Below are 27,535 nucleotides of genomic sequence, written 5' to 3'. Positions count from 1 at the left end.
CTGTCCGGGGTCCCTCAGTACAGTCCGCATCCCACCCTGGTGGGGGCCTGAACCAGGGAGCAGGACCGGCCGGCTTTGTCTGCTGCCACCTGGTGGAGGCCGGGAGGTGTACAGCCCTCAACAGGAGCAGACCCAGGCCTGACCCACAGGGCACAACGGATCCAACCAGAACCTCTACTTTCCAAAGGTGATGGGTGGTTCCAACACTTGGAGTCAGTCAGCCTTTCTTCCGCTGCCTGCAGACGCTCCAAAAAGGCCAGGGGACAGTGCCCAGTTGGCCTGGCCTGGGAACGCCCTGCTGCAGCCCCTCTGTGCTTGATCCTTTCCATGAACAGCAGCTCAGGCCTGGGCGGGGCTCTCGGGGGGAATTCAAGGGGGAGGGACTTGGGGGGCTCCCTCCCCTACGGGGGCCTGCTGTGCAGGACATGTGGAGAGCAAGAACCCACCCCCGATGGATGGCCTCGCTGGGATGGCTCAAGTCCAGAACACTGGACTCGAGCCCAGAACACTGAGGCTGGTCCAGAACACTGAGGCTGGTCCCAGGGTAACCCCCAGCCTCAAAGATGGGGATCTCAGGTCCTCTGTCTTAACACAGATCTGGGGTCGGTGCGGCCTGGGTGGAGGGCAGGAGGCCATTGGCACCCGTGTCCGGAGAGCACAGGGCAGGGACGGGAGTCCCAGTGTGGACAGGGCGGGGCAGCCGCCAGGGCTGGGAGGCCGTTCCTCTGCCCCTCCTCTGTCTGGTGCCTCCCGCCCAGCGCCTGGACTGGCCACTGAGCCCCCGTGGCGATGATGGTGACGGACAGGAACAGCCGTGGCGGTGACGCTGGCAGAACCGGTGATGTCCACCCCCCCCCGAATTCTCCCATAAGTCTGGGAGCTGGAAGGGAAGGCTGAGTGACCGCCCCGCTGCACTGCTGACCACAGGAAGGGGAGAAGGGGTCAGGGACTTTCTCTACCAAAACCAGGACAGTCCCAGGCAAACCGGGACGAGTCAGCCCCCTGCAGGCAGGACTCAAGGGGAGACAGGGAGCCAAAGGAAGCCGGTGCCCGTCTGCCAGACGCCAGGGGCGGGGCTGTCCCCAAGCCGCAGCCTCGGGCAGGGTAAGGCACGGCGACCACGCTGGTCAACGAGTTCCGAGGTCACTGACAGCCCCTCATCGCCAACACGCAAAAAGCCTGAACATATGGCATTGGAGGTGCCAGAACTGCCAGCCTCGTAATGAACTGGAGCACACGCGGTGCCAGACAGGAAGGATCTCTTAACGTAGAAAGCGCCGCGGATGCGAAGGCGTCGGGGGGAGCCTTCCCCGCGAATCCCTCTTCACCAGTGTCTCACGGGGAGCAAACGTGTGGCGGTAAAAGCGCCGTGGAAGCGCCTGCAACGACGAGGCTGTGCTGGCGGGGGCGGGAGGCGGCGCTCCCCAACAGGACTGAGGTCCGCACGCAGCAGCGCCCACAGCGCCCCCCCCCCCCCCGCCGCGGAGCGCGCGCCGACACTGGGCCCCCTCACCTCCATCTCCGAGCTGTGCGCGTGCACCTTCTGCACCATGTCCTCGGCCTCGCGCATGCGGCGGGTCAGCTGGGGCGAGTACTCGGCCGGCGTCAGCTCGCTGTCGTAGGACCCCAGGATGGCGCGCATGCCGTCCCGCTCCTGTGGGCACAGAGGGCAGGAGGTCAGGCCCGGGCGGGCGAGGGGTGTGAGGGAGACGGGAGCAGCGTGGTGGGCTTGGGGCCAAGCTCGAGGGGCAGGCTGCCAGGTGGGGCCCCCTGGGTGGCTCCTTGAAGAGCTCGAGCTGGACACTTAGCCCAACAGAGCCCACCAAGGCCGAGACGGGCCCTGGCTGCTCTGAAGCCGCAGCCCAGCTTGGCCGGTGCCAGGTGAGCCTGGGGTCCATCCTCGGTGGAGCCACGCTGCCTGCCCGGCCTTGAGCTGCACTGTCTGACCTGCGGTGGCCAGAGACTCATGGGCCAGCGGAGGGCGGGGGCTGCCTCCATCGGGGGTAGGCACCCCTCCCTCTCCGAGTCTGCGGTGTCCCCCAGCTGGGCAGAAGGTCTGAGCCAGTGTTCTGGGTCAGTGTGACCTCCTGAGTCCCGGCAAACAGACCAAGGGACACACCAGTGGGGTCCGCCAGCAAGTGGGTTGGAGTACCCCCGCTCCCATGACTTCTGACCTGGCCTTTAACCCAGCAACACTCAGAGCGAGGGTCTAAGCAGAAGATTTGGTGGGTAAGGAGAGGTCCCTCTAAGCAGGGAGGTGGCAGGTGTCCAACAGGTCCAGAAACCCTCCCAGAGCGCTCTGAGAGGCCCCAGGACCCCCGCAGCACCAGCTCTGGCCTCAGCAAGCTCCTCCCCACCACGCCCCCAAGCCCATGGGGTGCCAGAGGCCATGGTCCTGGGTGTCACCATGCACCAGCCACGCCCGGCACCCCTCCTCCACGTAAAGATGCAGCTCAGGTTTCGTGGGGCACACGGACCACACAGCGCTGAGACCACCCCTTAGAGCCACACAGGAGTCCCCACCCAGTGGTACCCTACTGGAAACGATGAAGGCCAACGGCACGAGCCCTGGGAGAGACGGGCGGCTCCTCCTGAGCCACACGGTAAGACCCCTTCCTGAGATGCTGGCGAAGGGAGAACAGCAGGGGAGGCCCTCAGAGACCGAGGGTGTCCCCAAGGCCAGGAATGGAGCCGCCCTGGCAGCTGAGGAAAGGGCGCTGGCACGGGGAAAGGAGGCTCCCCTCCCCCACTGTGGGCCTGGAACCACGGGGCCAGACTCTTCTGGACCCAGCCCCCAAGTGTGCAGTGAGGAGACCTCATTCCTAGCAGGCTGCAGCACGAGCTGAGGGCCGGCACCTGCCCTCCTCCTGCCCCCATGTCTCCCGGCTGCGGCCGAGGAGGCCCACACGGGCTGCACAATTAGACAAAATCAGGTCCCCTGCAGAGAGCCAGGCTTAACGAGAGCACCGCTTCTCAAACCTCCCATCTTGCGCATCTCCCGGGTCCTGTGAAACGTCCTTTCAGATTCAGCAGGTCTGGGGTGGGGCCTGAGAGTCTGCATTTCTAACAGGCGACGTTGCTGGTGTGCGGGCCACACTGGGGAGCTCAGTGGCCTAGCCTGGGCCAGCACAGTCCAGGAAGAAAAGGTGGCTCCCACGAGACCACGTCCGGGTCCCAGCTCTGCTCCGCGCAACCCGAGGCCAGCGCTTTCGTCCACCTGAGCCTCCTCCCTGATCAGCGAGGTGGGTCACCAGCACATTTCACAGGCGGGCCGGGACGACTGATGCCCTCCTGGACCAAGCGTCCAGCCGCCGGCCTGTGAGCCATGAGGCTCACGTGGTGACAGCAGCGATCTCGTCCACACTGGCAAACAGACCTCCACGTGTGGGCTCCAGGACGCAGCCCCTCCCGCAGGCATGCCCGGCGCAGCGGCTGGAGAAGCTCGTGCAGCCTTGCTCCGCACCCCGGCCGGCGCCCCTCGCAGCCCACACACCCGCCAGGGCACTGCGTCCCGGGCGAGCCGCAGGGCCAGGCCGCACCAGCACCGACTCCGAGGCACGTTCTCGGACCCTCTGCCCCGTCCTCTCGGCCGCTGCTTCCGTGAGCTGAGGCCCGACTGCCCGGGCAGAGACCTGCCCCAACTGCTCCTCCACCCCGAGCACCGATGCCGCCCACCCAGTCTGCCCAGGCCCCTCCTTCTCAGGTGAGACTGGCGAAGACTGGGGGCTCACAGGGTCCCCTCTTCTCCCTCAGGAGCCCATCGGCCCCCGCCCGCCAAGTTCAGCGGTCTCCTGCGCTCCCGGGCCTCTGGCTGAGCCATCGCCCCAGCACGGACTTCATCATTAGTTGATGACAAAAAATTCAATAAGTGAGAAATTAAAGTTACAAATCCAACTGGAACTGGTCACACGTCCGTGGAAAATTTGTTTCCAACAGGAAGGTTTATCGAGTGTCATAATTTTATTGAAATCCTGTATCTTCCCATTGACTTTTACGGTTTCGGGCTGGTTACACAGTTATTATTACCAGAGCGTCGATGCCAGGCAGGGGCCGGGGAGGGGCTTCCTTTCATAAACAAGCTGTAATTGTCACCTTTATTGACCAATAAATCTCCAAAATGCTGCCTCCCACTACGGATCTCTTCTATTACGTCTCCAGGCTAGCAAAGAGGAAGATATAAAATTGAAAGTTTGCTGTTTGTACCTTTTCAGGAAATTGTTTTGCCATTAGTCATGAAGCAGCGAGAACTGGGCTGGTGTGATCTGATAATGACTTTTTAATGACAGATTCCACTTGTGGTGAAGGTCCCTTCGCTTCCACTTGAACAGGTGTGGGGACTAATCCCTGAACAAACAGGCACCCAGCCTGAGCAGAGGAGCCGCGCCAACGCCTCCAGGTACAGACAGGACGGGGCTCCCCTGGGTGCTTCTCCCTGGGGACACCACAGCCCTGTCTGTCCCGGCACCCTTGCTTGTCACGTGATCAACGCAACCCAAAGAGCGTGGTCACAGCATCGCGCAGGGAGAAATGGACTGAGGACGCGGGGGAGGGGGCAGTGATGGAAGTTGCCCCCGACCCCCAGGCCCAGCCTGCAGCGCCCAGAGGGGTGCGGGAGAGCGGAGGCCGCGACCGGCAGCAAAGGCAGCGGCCGTGACCCTGCTCCGACCCCGCCAGCCCCAGCCTCAGAGCTCCGGTCTGTGACTGACAGGCCGGCCCTGACAGCCCCACACTCCCTGACGGACGAAGCGTTTGGGGTGATACGTACCGACCCTCCTGCGCACAGGCCTCAAGGACCAGATGGAGAAAGCACGGGGCGGTGAGCAGGCCTGGCTGGGTGGCAGAGGGTCTGCACACATCCTGCGGAGCGGCAGCCCACGCGCCCAACGCTCTGTGGCTGGCGCTCCTGGCGTCTACCCAGGGCTCGCGCCAATGCCCAAAGCGGGGACAAGGCCGGGGCCGCTCCGAGTAGGCAGCCCAAGAGTCCAGCCTTGCAACGCCTCTGGGCTGGCTCGGGAGGATGCCAGGACAGACAGCTTCAGACCCTCTCTACCCGTCACCGTCTTCCTGCCCCTCCTCCCTGACCGGCTCACAGCTCTGCAGGCTTGTGAGTGGGGACCAGGGCAGGACCAAGGAGATGTGGTCTCTGCAAGTTCTGGAATATTCCCCATAAGAACCCAGAATCTAAGGATGGCAGAGATGAAATCTACGCTTTCTTCTTTTATGTACATGAAGGGAGTGGAGGGCCTCAGTGGTGCTGAGAAGCGGTGGAGAAAGGAAGTCATATAAAGCTTGGAAGGCACTCTGATCAAGTCCAGGCCACTGTTTCCTGGAAAGAAAACGGGGGCACAGAGGTACAAAGTCACTTGCCCCAAGCCCCACAGGGAGGATGGGCACAGGCCAGCCAATAACCAGGCGGCAGCCAAACTCTACAGCCCCAGGCCCAGCCCGGCAGCCCGAGTGTGGACTCAGCAGGCGTCTGCAGGGGGGGCGGGAGGTCCAGGTGGGCACTGAGAGTCCTGCCCAGGGGAAGGCTGGGCTAGGGAATGGGTGGGGGCAGAAGCGGGGCGTGCAGGTGGACGCAAGCTGGGGGATACAGAGGGGATGGGTGCGGAGTCTGAGCAAGGACCCCTCCCTCTAACCTGTCAGCAGATGCTGCCAATTCCGTCCGCAGGAACGCGTTTCTGCGCCCCCTCCCCCGCCAGCAGCTTGTTACCTGGGTGGGGCTGGTTAGGAATGCAGGTTCCAGGGCCCACCCGGCCCTTCGGCTCCCTGGGGACGGATTCCGGAAGTGCCGTCCTGTCCCTCAAAGATGCTGAGCCTGCCCTCACCTCAGGCCTCAGCTTTGCTGACCCCTCAGCCTGGAAATTTCTCCCCCGGGACACGTCTGGCCCTCTCGTCCTTCAGGCCCGTCCCCGCCGGCCACGCGGCCTAGCGCACCTCACCACACACAGCTCTGCTCACCCCCATCACCGTCCGTCTTTCCTTCTACAACTCAAGCCCCAGGTCTCCCAGGCCTGGCCAGCTCTCGGCTGGAGGGGAAACCAGTGACGGGTGGGGGGAGGGGGAATCCTCTCCTGAAAGGCTACGGCTCATCAGCAGGGAGGCAGACCCTTCCGCGCATGTGGTTTCGCTCAGATCAGCCCTCTCTGCGGGCAGAGGAAAGGGTCCTACGACTCCAGCATCCGACAGCTCCGGGTGAACGGGCAAAGCCGTGGACGCGGAGGACGGTGTTCCGGAGGCACGAGGAGGGGGGAAAAGCCAGGCAGGCGGGAGAATGAGTCGGAGAGGCAAGAACACGCAGAGGCGGAGCTCTAAGAACGCACGCGCACGCATGCGCACACGCACGTGTGAGATAAGCCTTCACCAGGCCAAGTCCCCCATCTGCCTGCTCACCTGAAGGGAGCAGGCAGAGAGCGCTTCTCAATGCTTCTGTCTGTAATGGCCCCTAAGGCCACCTGAAGAGCCCCGCTGGCGTGCGGGAACTCCCAGGAGCGCTGCCAGAGCCCCCGCTACCCTGGAGACCTCCCGCCTGCCTCCCCTCCTTCATCCTCCTCTCACTGCTCCTGGGCAAGAGCGGGCTCAGCGGGCAGGGGGCATGGGGGCAGGGGAAGGGGGGCAGGGGTGAAATGCAGGCCTCAGGACGGGCCCAAGGACCAGGCCCGCAGCTCCTGGGCGCTGGAGAGGGCGCGCAGACAGTGAGGGGGCCACGACAGACCCCGGGGGGGGGGGGCCCAGGGGGGAGGTCGCGGACACAGAGGCCCCAGACGCTTTAGGAAGCATCTGGGCTTCCTGGTGGGCACCGCTGGGGAAGGGCGCTCCACACGGCATGCCCTCGTGGGAGAGCAGCGGTGGTGATGATCGCCTTCAACATCAGCTGGTCCTCCAAGTGTGGTAATTAACGCTGAGCTTTGCCGTGCAGCCCCAAAATATGCTGACGAATCCCCAGGGATGGAGAAACACGCACGCGCCCCACGCACAGGCTGAAGAAGCACATGCGGGCGGAAGCATACACCACTGCGACACTGAGGACGGGCCTGCCCCCCGCTGGGTATTTGCGAGGTGCTGCCTGACGCAGGCCCATCAGAGCTGCGAGCCTGGGCCTTGGGGTGGGAGGGGGCAGGGGAGAGAAGGGCTGGGGGCCCTGAGGACGAAGATGCTGAGCCACAGCCCCCAGGGCCTGCAGTGAGGAGGGCCACGGCCCAGGGGAGGCGTGGGGCCCACAAGGAGGACGCCCAGGCGAGAGCTCAGACCCTGAAGGAAGCCGGCACCCCCAAGGGAGCGCCAATGAGGGAGGAGGAGGGGGCATCAGCCGAGGGCCCAGGAAGGTGCGAGCACCCCGGCCGGCTGGGCCCAAATTCTGGCTTCACAAAGACTAGCTGTGTGACCTCAGGAAAAATAACTGCCCTCCCTGAGCCTCAGGACTGTGAAACGAAAAGCACAAGAAACCTCTCGGGGTGGCTGAGGTCCCAGCAGCGCACTGGGCATGCAGCGCTTTGGCATGGCTGGCGCCCGCCAGGGCCACAGGGGCAGCAGCAGCGGTGTGGTCACTGCTGCCCCCACCCCCACTTCATCTAGTTCTTCTCTGGTGCCCAGGGCAGACGGCGGGCAGGACACGGAGAGGCCGGCCCTTCCCGCGGCCCAGCGCGCCCCCGCTTCGGAAGCCCCCCACCCAGCGAGGCAGGCCTTGCCCGGGGATTCTCGAGCCCACTCCTCGGCGGGGGAAACCGCGTCGGAGACGAGGTCCTGCCGATCCCAGAGCGCGAGCCCAGAGGCCGGGGCTGTGGCGCCCACAGCGTCAGGAGCCCCACTTCCGGGCCCTCCTGGCGGGGCGGGGGGCATCCCTGTGTGTTTTCACCGTCACAACCCCACCTCCCGGCCAGAGCTGCGGCCCAGTTCACCCTCCTGGCCAACCGCTCAGCCCCCCACCCACCTGCAGGGCTCCACGGGGGCCCTTCCAACCCAGCCCTTCCGCCCCCACGAGCCCTCAACAAGTCTAGCACCTCTACCCGACCCTGCTCATCCCACAATGCCGTCGTGTTTTAATAAGAAAATGAAATTCATGACCTTAAACAGCTACAGAGTCCTGTTCCAATGGCCTCTCCCCTCACACGGAGTCACCAAAAGAAATGCAGTGGATGGGGCCAGAAACGTGGAACTGCTGCGTGGGACGCCACGCGGGAGGGAGGAAGCCGGCCTCCGCGAGCTGCGTTGCTGGGCCCAATCCTGGCCGCTCGCTTCCCAAACGAGTGGGCAGTGCAGAGGTGGGCTGTGGCTCCACCTCCTGGGGTCCCCTGAGAGCCGTGATGAGCCCCGAGGGGTCCCAGTGTCAGGTGTGTCTGGGTTGGACAAACCCAGGCTCAAATCCTGACTCCACCACAAACCAGCTGTGCAACCCTGGGCAGGTGACTTAACCTCTCTGAACTCGCCCTTCTCACGCAAAATGGGGGCATGACCACCCGAGGGAGGGGCTGAAAGATGAACAAAGATTACTTGATAAACACGAAACGGTGCCTGCGGAGAGAAGGGCTGGGGATGGTCTCGTACAGCCATGAGGTCCACAGGAGGAGGGGAGGACGGGCCCACGGCTGGCACCTCCACCTCCCAATGCCTGCCTCTCTCCTCCCGCCCCCCTCCTCCCGCCCCAGGCTCACTGGCCCAAACACGTCAGCTTTTCCTTCCGCCAGCTGATGGTCTCGGTACCCCTGCACCCAGGCAGGTGTGGCAGCTTGCTCACGAGCGCAGCACTTTACAGGCCACAAGCCGTCACGTGTGTCCCGTGTGCTCTCCAAAACTGCATCAGGCAGGGCTCCCAGCCTGTGGTCACCAGGATCCGGTGCTGGCGACCAGCTCTGGGACAAAACGGCCGGTGTGGCCATGGCCTCCTCACACCTGCCCCTCTGAGCGGCTGGAAGCTGAAAGCACAAGGGCCTGAGCCCACGGGCAAGGCCAGCGGTCACTGGTCTGAGGCCCCAGCACATCCTGGTCCTACCACCACACGGCAACCCGCAGGGACCAGGCCCAGGACCGGGGGGCCTCCTCCCTAGCCTCCCGCTCCTGTTAACAGGACCAGACTGCTCACAGACAGCACGGGGCTGGCACAGCGGAGCAAAGGGATCCAAGGACATCAAGACCACAGGGGACACTCCCCACCAGCCCGAGAGCAGCTCCGAGCTCGTGAGCGGGGTGCCCCTCCCGCCCGCGCTGCCCGAGCACCAGCCGACAGGGCTCCCGCGGGAAGGAGGCCACCCCCAGGGGCTGCGGAGGCGAAGGAACCGACGCAACTTCAACTCCATCTAAAGACAACAAGAGGCAGGAGAGGCGGCCACCCTCTGAGGCTACAGATACCAGCAAACGAGGCGCTCAAACCACCTGACACGTTCTGGAAAACCCACAGCACTCGAGAAAGATGAAATTCACTTTCTCACTGTGTTCACTGATGCGGAAGCAATTCCGGAAGAAAAGAAGGGACCCCGCGAGGGAGGGGAGCCGCGAGGGCAGCTCGCAAGAGAACCACAGCCTGGCTGTGCAGCCTCCTGGAGGCCGGACGTCCAAGAGCCCAGCGGGCTGCGCCCCGCCCACGCCCCTCCCCAGGGACGTCCAAGGGCCCAGCGGGCTGCGCCCCGCCCACGCCCCTCCCCAGGGACGTCCAAGGGCCCAGCGGGCTGCGCCCCGCCCACGCCCCTCCCCAGGGACGTCCAAGGGCCCAGCGGGCTGCGCCCCGCCCACGCCCCTCCCCAGGGACGTCCAAGGGCCCAGCGGGCTGCGCCCCGCCCACGCCCCTCCCCAGGGACGTCCAAGGGCCCAGCGGGCTGCGCCCCGCCCACGCCCCTCCCCAGGGACGTCCAAGAGCCCAGCGGGCTGCACCCCGCCCACGCCCCTCCCCAGGGACGTCTGGCGGCGCTGGCCGGGAAGACGACGTCCACCCACGGCCCTGCCCCGCCCCGCCCCGCGGCGCCCCCTCCACTCTCACGCCTCTGGTCGCAGCCCCTAATCCTGCCGCCCTCTCCAGGACACCTCTGCTCATGGCGCAGCCCCCTGCAAGGAGGCTGCAGGGCCTCCACCGCCGCCTCTTGACCCTGGCTGGTTCTGGGGACCCGGGCCCCACCTCTGCAGCCCCACAGCTCAAGTCAAGGGCACGATGCCCGGGGACACTGGCATTTCTGCCCCAACACTGGACCAGGACGTGGCCTGTAATTTCCCCGATAGGTGCTCTGAATGTCGATTATCAGGAGAGAAGACGTTGAAGAAAGGAGAAAGGACGTGAGAAAAGGGGCCACGTCCAGAAGACCGGTGAGCTGCACGCGGCCCGCACTCGAGATGCTTCTCCTCCATCCACCTCCACCTGCACCCTTCCCGCCCCAACGCCGCGAGATGAGCCGGACCCAAAGCCCCTGCACTACAGACACGAGCCCCTGCCCGAGCCCCTGAGCGGGGCGGGGACCTGGGCTGCCAGGACTCCCTGGGCCACCTCCACCTGGGCCTTCGCCTCCCTGCGCTGGGAGACGCAAGCTCCAGCCGACGGCTGCAGGTCGCACGGTCAGAGGCCCTGCTTCCTCGGTGCTGCCCAGCACCGACGGGACCGCGGCCAGAGGCGACGTGCCACACCTGGCGACTTCACCCGCACTCCGGCACCGGGACCAACCACCTCTCCTGAGCTCCCGAGACCAGGCTCATCCTGCCCCACGGGCTCTGCCACAGACGGACCCGGCAGACTCCGCCCCACGAAGGCTGCCTTCCCCGGCGCCGTGCCTCACGTGAACGGACCCCAACCTCCCGGCTCCTCCTCCCGGACTACGGCTCCCCTGGGGTGGACGTGGATCTGGCTGATATACGGGCCGTCGTGCGGGAAGAAGCAGACACGTGGTGCCTGCACGGAGTGGGGCATCAGATCAGAGAACCAGGACCAAAAAAGCCAATAACCACAGCGGGCCAACTTGTAAACACACTGTGCACAGTGGTCTACACACACACACACACACACACACACACACACACACACGTACGTCAGCAGCGGCGTTAGGGAGACACTGTGTACAGCGCCCCAGGCTACACGTGCACTCAGGCAAGTGGCGGGGCAAGCACAGACCCCTGCTGGAAGAGCAGAGCTCCAACCCAGGCATCAAACACATTCCAAAGATAAAGTCCTAAGGCTCATAAGCTCACAGTGAAAACAAAATCACAAAATACATATGAAAACAGACGAGCAAACGCAAGAATTAGGAGAAGGAAACCCACAATATTCAGCAACAGAATAACGGGGAGCAGAATAGAAAGTAAGTCTGCACAATATGTTTAGAACAATAAAGAAAGATCTAAACTATGAGTGAGGAACAATATGCCAAAGAAACAAGAAGGAAATTAAAAACAAAACACAAACAAAATAAAGCTAAGCAGAGTAAAAACAGACCAAATATAATAACTAAAACAGCAAGTTAAGTGTGCCTAAAGAGAGATTTCCCAAATTGAACGATAAATATAAAGAATAAACAGAAGAAAAAAAGACAGACAGAAAATATGAAAACAGGCTGAGAGACATACAGGGCAGATGGGAAAGTCTTATAGGTTTCTAACAAAATTATGGAAAGAGAGTATAAAGGACAGATGGGGCAACAATCAAGGAAATAACAGTTGAGAAATTTCCAGAACTGACTTTAAAAAATACCCAACCTCAGGTTCAGAAACCATCACACATTCCAAAGCGTGGTGGTGGGGGGGGACATGCCTAGACACAGCCAGTGAAAGTGCAGAGCGCCCCGGACACACGTGGATCCAAGCGAGCAGCAGACGGGAAGGAATGAGCTGGGGGACAGTGGAATTACATCTTCCAAGTGCTGAGAGAAAAGGAAAGTTTACCAGCAACGCAGCTTCTCTAGATGGAAGTGCTAATCTAAACAATCAGGACTTCACAGGGTCGCAACATGCCCAGCTCATGGGGTTTGACTATAGCAGCTGATGAGGAAATAACATATTTAAATACCTACAAGCTCTAGAAAACAAAGCTGCAGAGAATGTGAAGAGAGGGCCACCAGGAGTTGCTGAGAGAGATACATGCGCACGAATGGCCTCTGGAAGCACAAACAAGAAACCTGGCTGCCTCTAGGCAGGTGAGCAATGTGGGCGGACAGGGTAGCAGGGAAGGCGTACTTCTCGCTGTCTTCCCTCTTATAACTTTTACATTTGTAAGATGTAGATATTATCCACTGAATATATTACTTACTGAAAAAAATGCAAATTGAAAACAGAAAGTCAGGAAAAACCCCACTAGAACTAAAATATAATAAGAGCATTTAAGGGAGTTCCGAGCCTTCAATTACTCCTTAGGCAGATAAAGATTTCATTAACTATCCATTCATTAAATAAACCACTAAAAGAGAGACAGAGAAAAATACAAAAGAAAGAAAAAGAAACATGACAAAAAAAGCTCTAATAAATTCAAAAGAAGGCAAGAAAACGGGAAGGCAGCAAACAATGAGACTAATAAAAAGTACTAAATAAGGGCTTCCCTGGTGGCGCAGTGGTTGGGAGTCTGCCTGCCAGTGCAGGGGACGCGGGTTCGAGCCCTGGTCTGGGAGGATCCCACATGCCGCGGAGCGGCTGGGCCCGTGAGCCACAATTACTGAGCCTGCGCGTCTGGAGCCTGTGCTCCGCAACGGGAGAGGCCGCGGTGGTGAGAGGCCCGCGCACCGCGATGAAGAGTGGCCCCCGCTCGCCGCAACTAGAGAAAGCCCTCGCACAGGAACGAAGACCCAACACAGCCATAAATAAAATAAATAAATAAAAATAAAAAAATAAACAGGAGCTGTTGTTTAAAAAAAAAAAAAAAAAAAAAAGTACTAAATAAGATGGAAGAAAGCAAAACTAAATCAGAAGAATGAACATAAACAGACTAAACTTCCAATTAAAAGACAAGGGTGGGCCATGCCGCGTAAAGAAAAACAAGTGTCAGCTCAACCTACTGACATGAAACACAACCACAGAGAGTTTCAAAGCAAAATAAACGGAAAAACATTAACAAAAGAAAGCTGTAGATATCTCAATATCAGACAAAACGTAACAAAAGGCATCAAGTATCACTACAGGTAAAGAGCCTCATCACAGAAAAATAAAAAGGTTCAGTTAATTCATTAGGACTATTTGGGAGTTTTAAACTTGTAAGAATACAAAATACATAAAGCAAGTATCAATAAAATGGCAAGACTAATATGTGTCTAACAGTAACTGACAGGCTGAGCAGAGAGAGATTAAAATTCCGAAGAGCACTGTTAAAATTTTGATCTAGAAGATATTTACTGAATGCTGCCCCAAACAACTTGGGGTGACACATTGTTTTTAAGCACATAAAGAACATTTATAAAAATTTAACAAGTTTTGTAACATAAAACACATCTCAACAAATTTCAAATGAAGTATCATTCAGAACTAATTCTTAAACTAAAAAGTGATCAGAAATCAATTCTAAAAAGATTACCAAGAAAACCCAATACATTTCTAAATTTAAAAACATCTCAACTAACAACAGGTCAAATGAAACACCATAAAGGAAATTTGATCATTACACAAAACTGTGTAATGAAAACATAAAGCTAGTGTGACTGCTGTGAAAATTCCTCAGACTTTCCTGCATTTCATACTTCGACAAAAAGGTTTTTTTATAAGAAATGTCCAAGCTATACACCCCTGTACTATCTGCAAGCCATGCACACGCCCACACCCCATCACACACACACACACACGCACACACCCAGGACGCTGCACTCTGCCCACACGGGCCCCACTACAGACAGATGCTCCCTTGCACACATAAACACTCCTACACAACTACTGGGGTGCAAGAAAAAAGAACTTAGCAGGAAATTTATAAATCTAGTGGTTATATTAGAAAACCTAAAAGCTGAAAATTAATGAGCTATCCAACCAGCTTCAACTAAGAAAAAGTATAAAACAGCACATGCAAAGAGTATAAGGCTACAAATAATAAAGAGCATAAATGAATAAAAGAGAAAACAAAGACAAAAATATGTCAATAGAAACTTCCCAAACTGACATGTAAAAGAGAAAAATAATGAAGAGAGTATCTAAGAACAGTAGGACAATTACAAAAGGCGTAAGATATGCATAACAAGAATACGAGAGGAGAAGAAAGTAAAAAAGGAGAAGAAATCTTTGAACAATGGCTCTTTTCCAAAATGAATGACAGTCACCAAACCACAGATCCAGGAACTTCAGAGAATATTAAGATAATTACCCAAAAAAACCTACCTAGGCATATCATATTCAAACTTCAGAAAATCAAGGGCAGAGGAATCCAAAAGATGCCAGAAACCATAAAAGTGAGATGAGAATGTAGGGAAATATTATAAGTGTTGAAAGAAAAAACCCACCATCCTAGAATTCTGTATCCAGTGAAATTACCCTTCAAGAGTAAAAAATAAAGATTTTCTCAGACCAAAAAAAAAAAAGAGAGAGAGAGAGAGAGAGAGAGGGTTTGTTGCTGGTACACCTGCCCTAAAAAATATTAAAAGGCATTCCTGAGAGAGAAGCAAAATGATAGAGGCCAGAAAGTCAGATCTACGTAAAGAAAGGAACAGATTCAGAGAAGGAATAATTGAAGGTAAAACAGAATCTTTTACTTTTCTTAGTCATAACTGATCTAATGGATAACCGCTCAAAGCAATAGCAGCAATGATGCATTGGGTGCCTGCAGCACCGGTGTACGTGCAACGAAGGGCAGCACTGCTATACAGGACGTGAGAGAGGACTTGGGAAGACAGTTATAAGGTGAGTGCACTAAACTGTGAAACGGTACAGCGTGATTTCAAAGTGCACTTAGATTACTTTTAAACGTGTATTTCAAACTCCAGGGCAGTCATTAAAAAGAATTATTTAGGAAGTATAATTCACGAGCTAAGAGAGAAGAAGAACTGGAATCATATAAAATGCTCAGTTAACACCAAACAAGGCAGATCAAGAGGGGAAGATAAAAAAGAAACAACGAACAAGTGTCCAAATAGAAAACAGCGACAGACCCCAGAGATACTGAACAAGCGACACCAGCTATCACATCACGTGTGAATGATCTAAACACGCCGATTAAAAGATACTGTCACAATGGTTTAAAAAACAAGATCCCATTATGTTGTCTATAAAAAACCCATATTAAATATAAAAACACAGATGGACTTAAAAGTTAAGGGATAAAGATATGCCATGCTAACCTCAATCAAAAGAAAGAAGGCGGCAGGCCTTATTAATCTCAGGCACAGCAGACTTCAGGACAAAGAAAGCTATCAGGGATAAAGAGGGGCATTACACAAAGATAAAGGGGTCAATACTCCCAAGAAGACATAATGCTTAACACATATGTGCCTAACAACAGGGGGTCAAATTACATGAAGCAAAACTGACAGAACTGCAAGTAGAAAGAGATGTATCCACCTGGCATAGCTGGAGACCTCCACACCCCTCTATCAGTAACTGACAGATCCAGCAGGCAGGGAATCAGTGAGGACACAGTTGAACCAAACAGCACCATCAATCAACTGGGTCTAATTGACACTGATAAAATACTTCATCCAGGGGCTTCCCTGGTGGCGCAGTGGTTGAGAATCTGCCTGCCAATGCAGGGGACGCGGGTTCGAGCCCTGGTCTGGGAAGATCCCACATGCCACGGAGCAACTGGGCCCGTGAGCCACAATTACTGAGCCTGCGCGTCTGGAGCCTGTGCTCCGCAACAAGAGAGGCCGCGATGGTGAGAGGCCCGCGCACCGCGATGAGGCGTGGTCCCCACTTGCCGCGACTAGAGAAAGCCCTTGCACAGAAACGAAGACTCAACACAGTCATAAATAAATTAAAAAAAAAAAAAACAAAACTTCATCCAACAACAGCAAGATACACATTGTTCTCAAGTCACATGAACATTCACCAAGATAGACCACATTCTAGGACATAAAACACATCTAAACACATCTAAAAGAACACAGATCAAGCAAGGTAAGCTCTCAGAGCATATTGGAATTAAACTGGAAATCGGTAACAGAAAGATGGCTAGACAATCCCAAAATAGGTGGAGATTAAACAACACTTCTAAATAACACACAGATCAAAGAAGAAGTCTTAAGAGAAATTTAACAATATTTTTAACAAAATAAAAATGAAAACACAACTTACCAAAATTTGTGGGATGTAGGAAAAGCAGCAATTCGAGGGAAATTTATAGCTTTAAATTCATATTTAGAAAAGAAGATCTAAAATCAATCATCTAAGCTTCCATCTTAGGAAACTAAAAGAAGAGCAATATAAGCCTTAAGCAAGCAGAAGAAAATCGTAATAAAAATAAGAACAAAAACATCAATGAAACTGGAAACAGGAAGTCAATTGAGAAAACAAACAAAACTAAACACATGTTCTTTGAAAAGGTAGCAAAAATGATAAACCTCTAAGTAGGCTGACCAAGATAAAAAGAGAGAAGACACAAATTACTAGTATCAGAAATGAGAGAGGGGTTATCACTATTAGTCCCATGGAGGTAAAAAAGAATAAAGCAGTATTATCAACAATGCTATACCCAGAAGTTTTAAAACTTAGATGAAGTGGACCAATACCTTGAAAGACGCAAACTATCAAAATTCACAAGAGGAGAAATAGAAAATCTAAGTAGGCCTGTATCTATGAAAGAAATCAAATTAATAATTAATAACCTTCCTAAAAAGAAAGCACCAGACCCATATGGTTTCCCTGAACTCTACCAAATATTTAAGAAATTATATCAATTATCTAAAATCTCTTCCAGAAAATAGAAGCAGTCATACATACATTTCTGTGTATGATACTGTAATGGTGGATACATGACGTCATGCATTTGTCAAAACCCAAAGAACTCTACAACACAAAGAGTAAAGTTTAATGTAACTGATGGACTTTAGTTAATGATAATGTATCGGTACTGGTTCATTAACTGTGACTTTATAACACACTAATGCAGGATGTTAATATTAGGCAAAACTGTGAGGTGGGGGAAATAAGATGGGAGCTCTATACCATCTTCTTGGTTTTTCCGTAAACTCTTCCAAATGCAAAGTTTACTAATTAAAAAATATTCTGTAAAATGGACATTAACATAACCCTCTGCACCACCACCCCCCCCCCCCGCCCAAAAAAAACAAGCAACAAGCAAAAAAACAATAAAAGGCACTGGAGTCGAAGGAGAACAAATCAGCTGCCCGAGTCAGATGATAGCACATTTCTGAACAGAGTCAATGGAAGTCAAAAGACAGTGGAAAGAACCCTCAAAGGGCACAGGTGGCAGGCAGCCAACCTAGAATTCTACACTCAGCAAAAAAAAATCCTCAAAAAATAAGTTTAGTAAATACATTTTCAAACCAAGTAAAACTAAGACAATTCCTCAGCACACATCACACCAAGGGAAGTACTAAAGGGTATTAGTACAGACAGAAGAAAAATGATCTCATGGACGTTTATGCAGGTGGTAACAAATATGTATAAAAGCAAAGTCACAATGGAACTTGATAAATATTTTGAACTAAATAAGAAAAATAGAGTATATCAACACTAAAGTATGCATCTAAATTTACAGCCTTAAATGCACACATGAGAAGAGAAGGTTAAAACCAATCATCTGCATATACAGCTCAAAAAGTCAGAACAAGAAAAACAAATTAAACCAAAGAAAGGTAATAATAAGTATAAAAATAGAAATTAATGAAATAGAATACATACAGTATAGAATCAATAATACCAAAAGTTGGCTCATTCAAATGATTAATTGATGAACCCTTGATGAGACAGATCAAGAGAGAGATTAAATAACCAAATAATGAGACTGAAAAAGACGTAACTACAGACCATAAAAATATTTTAAAATCTAACAAGGTATACTGAACTTCACACGAATTTAAGACTTTAGATAAAATGATAAAATAGACACTCTCTTAAAAAACAAAGCTTAGGGCTTCCCTGGTGGCACAGTGGTTAAGAATCTGTCTGCCAATGCAGGGGACATGGGTTCGATCCCTGGCCTGGGAAGATCCCACATGCCGTAGAGCAATGAAGCCCGTGCACCACAACTACTGAGCCTGTGCTCTAGAGCCCAGGCTCTAGAGCCACAACTACTGAGCCCACGTGTCACAACTACTGAAGCCCACGTGCCTGGAGCCCGTGCTCTGCAACAAGAGAAGGCACGACAACGAGAAGCCTGCGCACCGCAACGAAGAGTAGCCTCTGCTTGCCGCAACTAGAGAAAGCCCGCGCGCAGCAACAAAGACCCAACACAGGCAAAAATAAAAAACAAACAAATAAATAAATTTATTTAAAAACCCACAAAGCTTATCATAACTGAATCAAGAAGAAAAAGAAAATCTGAATAGTTTCAAAGTTATTAAAAGAAAAGAAAGCCCCAATATAGAATCTTACCAACACAAGAACTCCAGGTCTAGATGCCTTTATTGGTGAATTCTACCAAACTTTTAAGGAAGAAATACCACCAATCTTACACAAATTATTACAAAGAAGGGAAAAGAGAATTTCCTAACTCATTTTATAAAGCCAGAACAACCATGACACCAAAACCTGACAAGAACTTTATAAGAAATAAAAATTGTCAAGATCTCTCATAAACACAGATGCAAAACTCCCTGAAACTGCTTATTAGCAAACCAAATAAAGCATTACTTACAAAGGATAATCCACAGACAAGTTTGTTTATTCCTGGAATGCAGTTTGCTTTAACATTTGGAAATCAATTAATTAAATTCTCCAAATTAACAGAATAAAAAAGAAAATCATGATCATCTCAATATATGCAGTAAAAGCATTTCATTAAAATTCAACAGCTATTCATGATTAAAACAATAAAACGAAAAACCCTCATAGCAGATGAGGAACGGAAAGGACCCTCTTTGATCTGATAGATTCCCACACGACAGTCATCATCTGTGACAGGGGAGGGTTGAAAAGGAAGCAAAGCTATTGACACTTCTGTTCAAAACAGTACTGGGAACTCTAAGTAGTAGAATAAGGCAAGAAAAGATATAAAGGTATGAAGATCAGAAAGAAATGAAAAACTATTATTAGTAGCTGACACAACTGTGAACATAGAAAATCCAATAAAACTTACAAATAAGTGATTAAAATAAGTAAACTTAGTAATGTTGCTGGATCAAAGTCAAAATTCAAAGTTCAATTACATTTGTACATGCCAGCAAAAAGAGTTAGAAAAAGAAATCCTGGCAAAGATGCCATTTATAATATCATCATTAAAAAAAAAAAAACCCTATGAGATAAGACGTCTACCTAGGAAACTTTAAAAACATTACTGAGAGAAATTAATGACCTAAAAACGTAGAAGCAAATAAAGATGTTCATGGATCAGAAAACGTAACATTACAGAGATGCTATTTGATCACTGCACTCCCAGTAAAGTCTCGGCAGGTTTACTGCTGGAAACTGACACTTGACAGGAAAATGCAGAGGGTGGTGGTCAGCCCCGGCAGTCGGATGACAAGGGGGGGCGGCCTCCCTATCAGAGAGCGAGGCTCAGTAACTACGGCAGCGTGGTTCCAGCAAAAGGAGAGAGAAGCCCAGCACTGAGTGCAGAAATGGCCCAATGCACAGAGGCACAATTAGCTTCATGTAAGCAGCGCTCCGGAGCAGCAGGAAAGGACCATCTTTTCAATAAATGGTGTTGAGTCGACTGAACGTCCGTATGGGGAGAAAACGAAGCTTGCCAAACACAATAAACCTTTGTGCTGTGAAATTACGTGTGAAGAAGCAAAACGTTAAAGAAAACGTTATTAAAAGATACATCAGTGTCTTGGGGCAAGCAAAGCTTTCTTAAGCAGTGAATACACAAAAAATAATAACCATAAAGGAACTTTCACGTGGATAGAGTAGGTCTCATTAAAATCAAGAACTCAGAGTGAAAAGCTGGGAGAAGATAGTTGCAAAACAAATACTTGACAAAAGGCTAGGATGCAGAATATACAAAGAATTCTTACAAATCAGGAAGGAAAAGGCAGAAGGAAAGAACTGGCAGTGAATTTGAAAGGGGCTTCGGCAAAGCAGATCTCCAAATGGCCAATGAACCCATGAAGAGGTGTTCAACCTCATCCACACCCTGGGAGATGCAAACTGCAAAAAACACAAGAAGGTAGCTGATCCTCCCTGGAATGGCAGGAGTTTAAAGGAACAACGATGCGAAGCGTGAGCAAGGCTTTGAAGCAGCAGGAATGCCCGTACCCTGCCGGCAAGCGTGTAACCGTCGCAGCCACCTTGGCAAACTGTCTGACAAACTGCACAGGTGAACACACAATGGACCCTCCCAGGGGTGCACAGACAGAACTCATGCATGTGCACGTGACCCAAAGACAAATGAAAGAACGTTCACGGCAGCGTTACAATCGCTGAGAAATGAAGAAGCCCAAACACCCATCAACGGAAGAATGAAACAATATATGAGGTACACTCATAAAACAGAAATTGCACAACTGTACCCAGCAACACTATTCTGAGCAACAGAAACAAGCACAAAAGATCACATACTGCACAACTCCATGTATATAAAGTTCAAAACCCAGTGAAACTATCTTCCGCAGGTATGTTACACACTGATAAAAAGTTGACAAAAGTAACTATCAAAAAAAGATACTCTGTAGTTTCAGAAGCACGGCTATAGCTGTACAGTCACACTTACAGTAAACAGCTTCTCGGAAAAAGCGTTCCGCCTGAAGACCAGCTCCTTCTCCCACCCCTGCCGAGAGCAGGAAGGCCTCACGGGGAGGCTGAAGGAGGCGCGCACCTGGCGGGCAGCCTGGCAGCAGAGGGCGGGCCGCGGGTGACCCGGACTTCCAGCACAGGTCCCAGGGAGTCGCGTCAGTAGGGACAGAGGACCAGGCGGGGGAGACGGCGGGGCGGTCCCAGGGAGACCTGAATGTCACACACGCGGTCTGGAACAGGAGGGAGCCGCCTGGAGACAAGAGATTAGCGTGGGAGTTGTGATTATAATGCAGAGAGAGGGGACGGGAGGGGGACGGAGCAGGGATGGACCGAAACCTCCATGGAGGAGAAGAAGCAGGGTTGCCCCCCAGGCCACACTGAGCTGGGGAGAAGGCTGTCATTTCTCTCACCCAAGGTGCCCAGTTCTTCCTCCCGAGAAAACTCAGCTCCTGGGGCCTGAGGTCTTCCAGACAGTGTTTGCCCTAGAATTCTCCGGGGGATGCACCAGGAGCCAGTGACCCCAGTCCTGACCCTCCAGGCCAGCGAGGCCAGGAGAGAGGGTCCAGAAACAGCAAGGCAGGGGGAGGCAGCCCGTCAGCGCGGCCCTACCTGGCCCCCGCGCAGCAGAGGCTACGCACCGAGGCCGACGCACAAGAGGCAGCCGGGAGATGTGGTCCAAACCCACAGTGGAGGAAAAAGGGCTCTTGCGACAAAAGTCTTCAAAGTAGTCAAAGCTCAGTAACTCCCGTACATCGGGTATAAAAAGGCCAGTTCAGTGGATGATGAGTGAGTTAGAGGGTAATTTTAACAGAATGCAATTCTATTAACTTCCTGGAGAAACCTGAATAAAGTGTCCCCGAAAACGTGTCTTGCTTGGCTTCTTCCTAAGGAGCGAAGGCTCATTTGCAGCCACTTCTCGTGCCAATGAGACCCCGACGAACAGGCTTCTCCAGGACAGTCTTGGGTGATGGTTCTGGAGGAGCCGGAGCTTCCACAAAAGGCAGCGTAACCCCTTTAAAAGTGGTTAAAAACTATTAATCTGTGCTTGATGAAAATGCTCCCAAAACAAATCAGACATCGCCCTGGTCACAGCAAACTGAGGACATGAGAAGTTTTTAACCTTGCCTAATGAGCTGGTTCGCTGTAATAGGCCCTGATTCTCACGTCCTCACTGCTCACGGGTCAGCAGAAGCAAGCAGGCCCTGGACCGCGTAAATGGCCACGACCTCGGCTCTCAGTGGCTGCTCACCGAGCCCACCTGCTCGACACGGGATAATAGCGCGTGCCCCCCCCCACCCCCTCTGCTCCTCTCCATGTGTCACTCCGCGCGTCTGTCAGCCTCCTTCCACAATTTTCTTATCGTTTACGGAGCTCTGGTCTGCCCGGGTCATCAGATGCAGAGCAGGTCCGTGGAGGAGAGGGCTGGCCGACCCGAAAGGCAGCTCCCGTGCCCAGGGTTCCGCTTGCGTCCACCCCGGTGGCACCTACCAAGCAAGTCCTGCCCTGCCGGCCCCCGCACAGGGAAGGGCCGAGGCCCTGTCTCACTGCCCCGCACTCCACGCACCGGGCACGGCCACCGGAGGTCCGAGTCACTGTCAGGGCACCCCCCCCGCCCCCCAACTGCCTACACTAGCCCGCGGGGTGGAAGGGATGACCTGCGGCTCATCTGCGTTTCTCTGTATTTCTCACCAGCAGCCGCGTTCCTGCAACTTCAGCCTCCTGATAAAAAGCTCTACAACACCTACTTGTAGGCAGGAGTGGGACTCAATCGAGATTTCCCTGAGCAATTTTACTTAGATTTCACACTGCTCCATTACAAACTGCATTTCATTTACGTTCACTGTATGATGTGCCCCCAGCATCGCCCTGACCCAGCACTGAGCTGCCTACAGCAGGTCCTCCCCCGGGCGTGCCGACAGCTTGGGCGCCGCCTTCGGGAGCTGGCGCTCCAGGGCAACACTCAAGGGGGAAGGGGCCAGGGCCGCCTGCACCATCCCCCCATCGGGTCCTCACCAGGGAGGGGGCCCCGTGACCCCCCCCCCCCCAGTCCTCACAGCGCGTCACACCACACAGAGGTAGGGACCACAGACGAGGGCATGGCCGCCCGCACGGCACGGCCGCGTGTTAAGGCTCAGGACAGAGAGGAAGAGCAGGTGACGCAGGGACAGATGCTGCGTGGGCCACACCAGCTCGACTGCAGGCCGGGACAGCCCATCCCGCTCCACGCCTCAGCTGCCCTGCCTGCAAAACAGGAGCTGAATCAGGCGGACCTGGTGCACGGCCGCTCGCACCTTTACAAAGCTTCGGAGCCTCAGTGGCTTTCTTCACTGGGGGTGGGGACACGGGCAGCGGGTGGCTCACGTGAGCTCACCGCCGCGCGTGGGGCTGCGATCGTACCAGGCACTTCCCACCACTGGCTCACCCGGCCTGTCCTTCTCTGCTGGACGCTCAGCCCCCGGCACAGCCTGGGACGCAACCGGCACTCAGCAAAGTCCTGTTCAAGGGAGAACTGAGTGGATGAAACGTTGCATCTTCAGAACAACCACAGAGGCAGGTGCTGGCCCCGCTCTCAGAAGAGGACCCAGGCTCGCGGAGTTGAAGAACTTCCCTGGTCACCAGACACCAGGGACGGAGTGAAGCTCTGCGCCCAGGGCTGCGGGAAGCCGGAGCCCGAGCGCTGCATCATCACACTGACCGGCGGGGGGCACCCAGACTGAAGCCCTTCATCGCGGGCATCAAAGCCCCGCCCAGCCCTGGGCTCGAGCACCTGCTGCTCGTGGGCAGCCATCCGGTCCCCGCCGCTCACCAGACTCCGAGTCCCAGGGGCACTGGCAAGACCCAAGAGCTCTGGCTAAGTTAGAAACGAGAGCTTCCTCAACGTGAAGGTCAAGCGCCAGACCGGGGTTGCTGCCCCAGCCCCACGGGCAGCTGCCCAAGAGCTCAGGGACCAGCTCCCTCTGCCAGGTCGTCCTCAGAGCGCGGCTCTGCTGACGGGCCCGGAATTCCAGACCAGGGCTCAGAGCACAAGCACGGACCCACGGGGCAGCACCCTCAACGAGGCCTCACGTCCCAGGTGGAAACGCGAGCCGGCGTCACCCTGGACTCAAGTCCAGGGTGGCGGATGCCCGGCCAGGGTCAGGCTAGTTCTGAGAGATGCCCGTCAAGTGAAGGGACTGTCCCGTCCTCCAAGAACTCAGCCTGGCGGGTGACACGGTGGAGACGGGGTGGGCCTCGGCAGGGGCGGGACGTGAACGGGGCCGAGGAGGAGGAGCGCGCCCAGGGCTGCACGCGGGAGGGAGCGGCACGGACGGGGCGGTGTCTCCTCTGCAGAGGCCATCTGACAGGGCGACTCATTCACGGGCACGTGTGCACAGACCCGATGCCCCAGCACACCCGGGCTCCTACGGGCAAGAGCGGTATCGCTGGTCCGCTCCTCCACAGAGCTCGGGCAAGCGCTCCCACGCGTCAGGGTCTCTGCACACCTGCTGATGCCACCGCAAGACACAGGGCAGCAAAGAGCTCACGCCCCAGCCCAGCCTTTTCACTCACTCATGCAACAAAGGCCATCAGCTACCGACCTTGCCCCAGGCCCCGTGCCAGCCTCCCGCCCACCGCGTCCGTCCGCCAGGGCACCGGACGGGAGCCTCCCCGTTGAGGTCAGACCAGCCAGACCGCAGGCCCCAGCTCGGGTGCCTGTGCGGGCTGCAAGGGACCAAGCCTCTCTGAGCCTCACTTTCTCCACCACAAGAGAGACAAGGTCTTGTATCACAGGTTATTCGGGGGACAAAATAAGATCATTTATGGAAAACCCACAGTATCAGTTTTTAATTTTAGCTCTTGACTACTGTTATTAGTCCCACCTACTTGGAATGCTCCCCCCCTGCTAGAAACCAAAACAACCAGCTGGCTCTTCTGACTCAACCACCCCCTCAGAGTAACTACAGCTGCCTGCAGGGCGCCCTCCCCAAGCTGCCGACTGCACAGGAGCCCACTCGGGGGTGTCCGCATGTCACGGCCGTCTGCCTCATCAGGCGAAGGTAAGCCCCGAGGGCAGATGAGACACACTCTGTCTCTGCCGTAGCCCCCACGGCCAAGGCGGCACCTGGCAAGGGGAAGGCTGTGTTAGCGATCACGGTACTCGGTGGACGGACTCCACCCAGGCCTCGTCCGGCGCTCCGTGGCCACACGCTGGCTTCCGTGCCAGGCGGCCCGCTTCGCGCCGAGCCACAGCTCTCCGGGCGGCCGACAGGCTGCGAGGGCCCAGAGGAGCCGTCCACCCTCCTGCCCTCGCTTCTCCAGGCCCTCCCCAGCCTCGGTGGGGGAGGGCGGGTAGGATGGTGGTGGTGCGGCTGCGACACCCCGCCTGCGCCAGGCCCCCCGATGGCTGCAGCACCGGGCTCTGTGCCTCGCAGGACCGGGAAGGCCGTGACCCCACAGGTGCCCCAGCCCTGGGCGCTCCAGCCTCTGGCGCTGACGGCTTCTTTGACATCAGCCTTGTGCGGAACTGAACGGGAGGCGCCGTCTCCACACCCAGTGTCCCCTCTTCAAAGTGCCCCAGGTCACACGGGGAGAGACCGCATGCGTCCTCAGGCCGGAGCGGGAAGCAGAGCTCCTGACCCACAGCCGCTCCCAGCTCCAGGCCTGTCCTGGAGCAGAGATGCGACAGCCACTGTCAGCCACGCTTCCACGGACACACCTCCCCAGGCAGAGGGGCAGCTCGTCCCTGAGGTGACGGCTGGGGCTGAGGGCGCAGAGGCTGCCCACGAGCCCCGGGGACACCTCAGCAGACGGCGGGCCCAGGTGTCACCTCTTACCCTCCAGCCCCGCCCTACGATGATGGGCAGCGGGGCCAGAGGACTCAGGGAGAAAGATGCTCTAACCCCGCCTCCACTGAGACTTGATTTGAAGACCAAACCACAAAACCGAGAAGGGAAGAGAAAAGCGACTTGAGCTTTCCATGATGAGGAAGGCGAAGGGTCTCTGCTGAGCTGGTGCGCGAGCTCGCGGCAGAGTGAAGAGCTGGGTCCCAGGATGCTGGGCGCGTCAGCAAAGGGGATAAAAAACGGAAACCGTCTAAATTTCCAGCAAAGAGAGGAGTCTAATTTTGGTATGTCTGTACAAAGGAACATTTCACAACCACTGAGGGTTTTATTCTCAAAGACTATAATAAACGTTAGGGGATAAACACAGGACACAAACAGGTCTGTCCGTCCTGTTGTGGCTATTTCCCCAAACACATGGGCAGCTACAGGAACGTGGCTAATGCCACAGCACCTATGGCTGCCAGCCGATAACTACATGATGGATGGACGGACGGACGGATGGATGGATGGATGGACAGACGGATGGACGATGGATGAGGGGGAAAGGAGGGAAGGAGATGAGACGAAGGAAATGAACACACATGACTTCAGTGCTCTCTGGGTGAGGGGTCAAGGTTTTTCTGCCTTCTTTACACTCCTCGGCAGTTTTCAAGCTGTCCACAATGTACAGTATCCCAACCAAGGAAAGAAAGGGGCACTGATGATTTTCAAGGAGCCAGGGGTTATGAAGCACATCAAGACACATCAGTCAACCCTGCCTGTCACTCGGCAGACGCCAAACCTGATGCCCCAAGAGGTAACGGTTTCCCCGAGTCACGTGCAACACATGGCCACTCCCCACGGGCGCAGACCTCTCGGAGGACGGCGTCCACAACCGTGCCAACATCCCGAGGGCAGACCGCCCAGGCCCATGTGCCGAGAACGGAACCCGCACTGTGGGAGACGGCCCACGGGGTCCAGCCAACTCCACCCGGAGGCCGTACCTCCGGGTGGAGTTGGGTCCACGCACCCCCCTGCTGAGGGCACAGTGCTCTCTCCAGTGACTGGCTAGGCCACATGAGGCTGCCAGAAACAGAAGTTTCATTTCTTCGGGATAAATGCCCAGAGTGCGACTGCTGGGTGATACGGTCCTTGCAGTTTAATGTTTTTGTTTTTTTTTTTTTAATTTATTTTATTTATTTATTTTTTGGCTGCGTTGGGTCTTCGTTGCTGCGCGCGGGCTTTCTCTAGTTGCTGCAAGTGGAGGCTATTCTTCGTTGCGGTGTGCAGGCTTCTCATTGTGGTGGCGTCTCCTGTTGCGGAGCACGGGCTCTAGGTGCGTGGGCTTCAGTAGTTGTGGCTCGCGGGCTCTAGAGCGCAGGCTCAGTAGTTGTGGCGCATGGGCTTAGTTGCTCCACAGCATGTGGGATCTTCCCAGACCAGGGCTCGAACCCGTGTCCACTGCATTGGCAGGCGGATTCTTAACCACCAGGGAAGCCCGCGGTTTAGTTTTTTAACAAACCGTCAGGGTATTTTCCAGAGTGCTGTTCCATTTCACATCCCCCGGGTGACGGATAAGGGGATCCCTCTCCGCATCCTCACTGGCACTGCGTGTTGTCCCCATCTTTACTTTCAGCTGTTCTGACAGGTGTGTGGTTCTAACTTGCATTTCCTACCGGCCAATGACATGGAACACCTGTTCATGTACCTGTCTGCCATCTGTGCAGGCTCTTCGTACATGTCTCTGCCCATTTTCTAATTAGTTTGTGGTTTGCAAATATCCTCTCTCAGTCTGTACCTGTCTTTTTATCTCTTATCACAGATTTCCACACAGGAAGAAGTTTTTAGCTTTTAGTCTAATTTACTTAACCTCCCTTTTCACAGACTGTGCTTTTGGTGCCAAGTCTAAGAACCCTTTGCCTAGACCCTGAAGGTTTCATCTCCCTTCTGAATAAAAGTTTCATACTTTTATGTTCTACATTTAAGTTTGTGATTAATTTTGA

At 54.5% G+C, this 27,535-nt stretch overlaps 1 protein-coding gene across 5 annotated transcripts in view; it reads right to left on the bottom strand.

Annotated features, from left to right (window-relative positions):
• MAD1L1 (mitotic arrest deficient 1 like 1) overlaps nucleotides 1-27,535 on the bottom strand; it is a 339,612-nt gene that overhangs the window by 132,446 nt on the left and 179,631 nt on the right. For 3 of the 5 annotated variants that reach the window (XM_059897371.1, XM_059897372.1, XM_059897374.1), the window contains one exon: nucleotides 1,514-1,654. The exons of 1 other annotated variant lie outside the window; for it this stretch is intronic. In XM_059897371.1, coding sequence (XP_059753354.1) covers nucleotides 1,514-1,654 — 141 coding nt within the window. Of the gene's footprint in view, nucleotides 1-1,513; nucleotides 1,655-5,639; nucleotides 5,662-27,535 lie in introns of those variants that run through there. One more of the 5 variants, XM_059897375.1, reaches the window with a different exon arrangement.

The sequence above is a fragment of the Balaenoptera ricei genome, chromosome 15 (genome assembly GCF_028023285.1).
Source record: "Balaenoptera ricei isolate mBalRic1 chromosome 15, mBalRic1.hap2, whole genome shotgun sequence".
Classification (NCBI taxonomy): Eukaryota; Metazoa; Chordata; class Mammalia; order Artiodactyla; family Balaenopteridae; genus Balaenoptera; species Balaenoptera ricei.
Note: the sequence above shows the minus strand (reverse complement) of the source record. Positions and strands in the feature narration are given on the sequence as shown.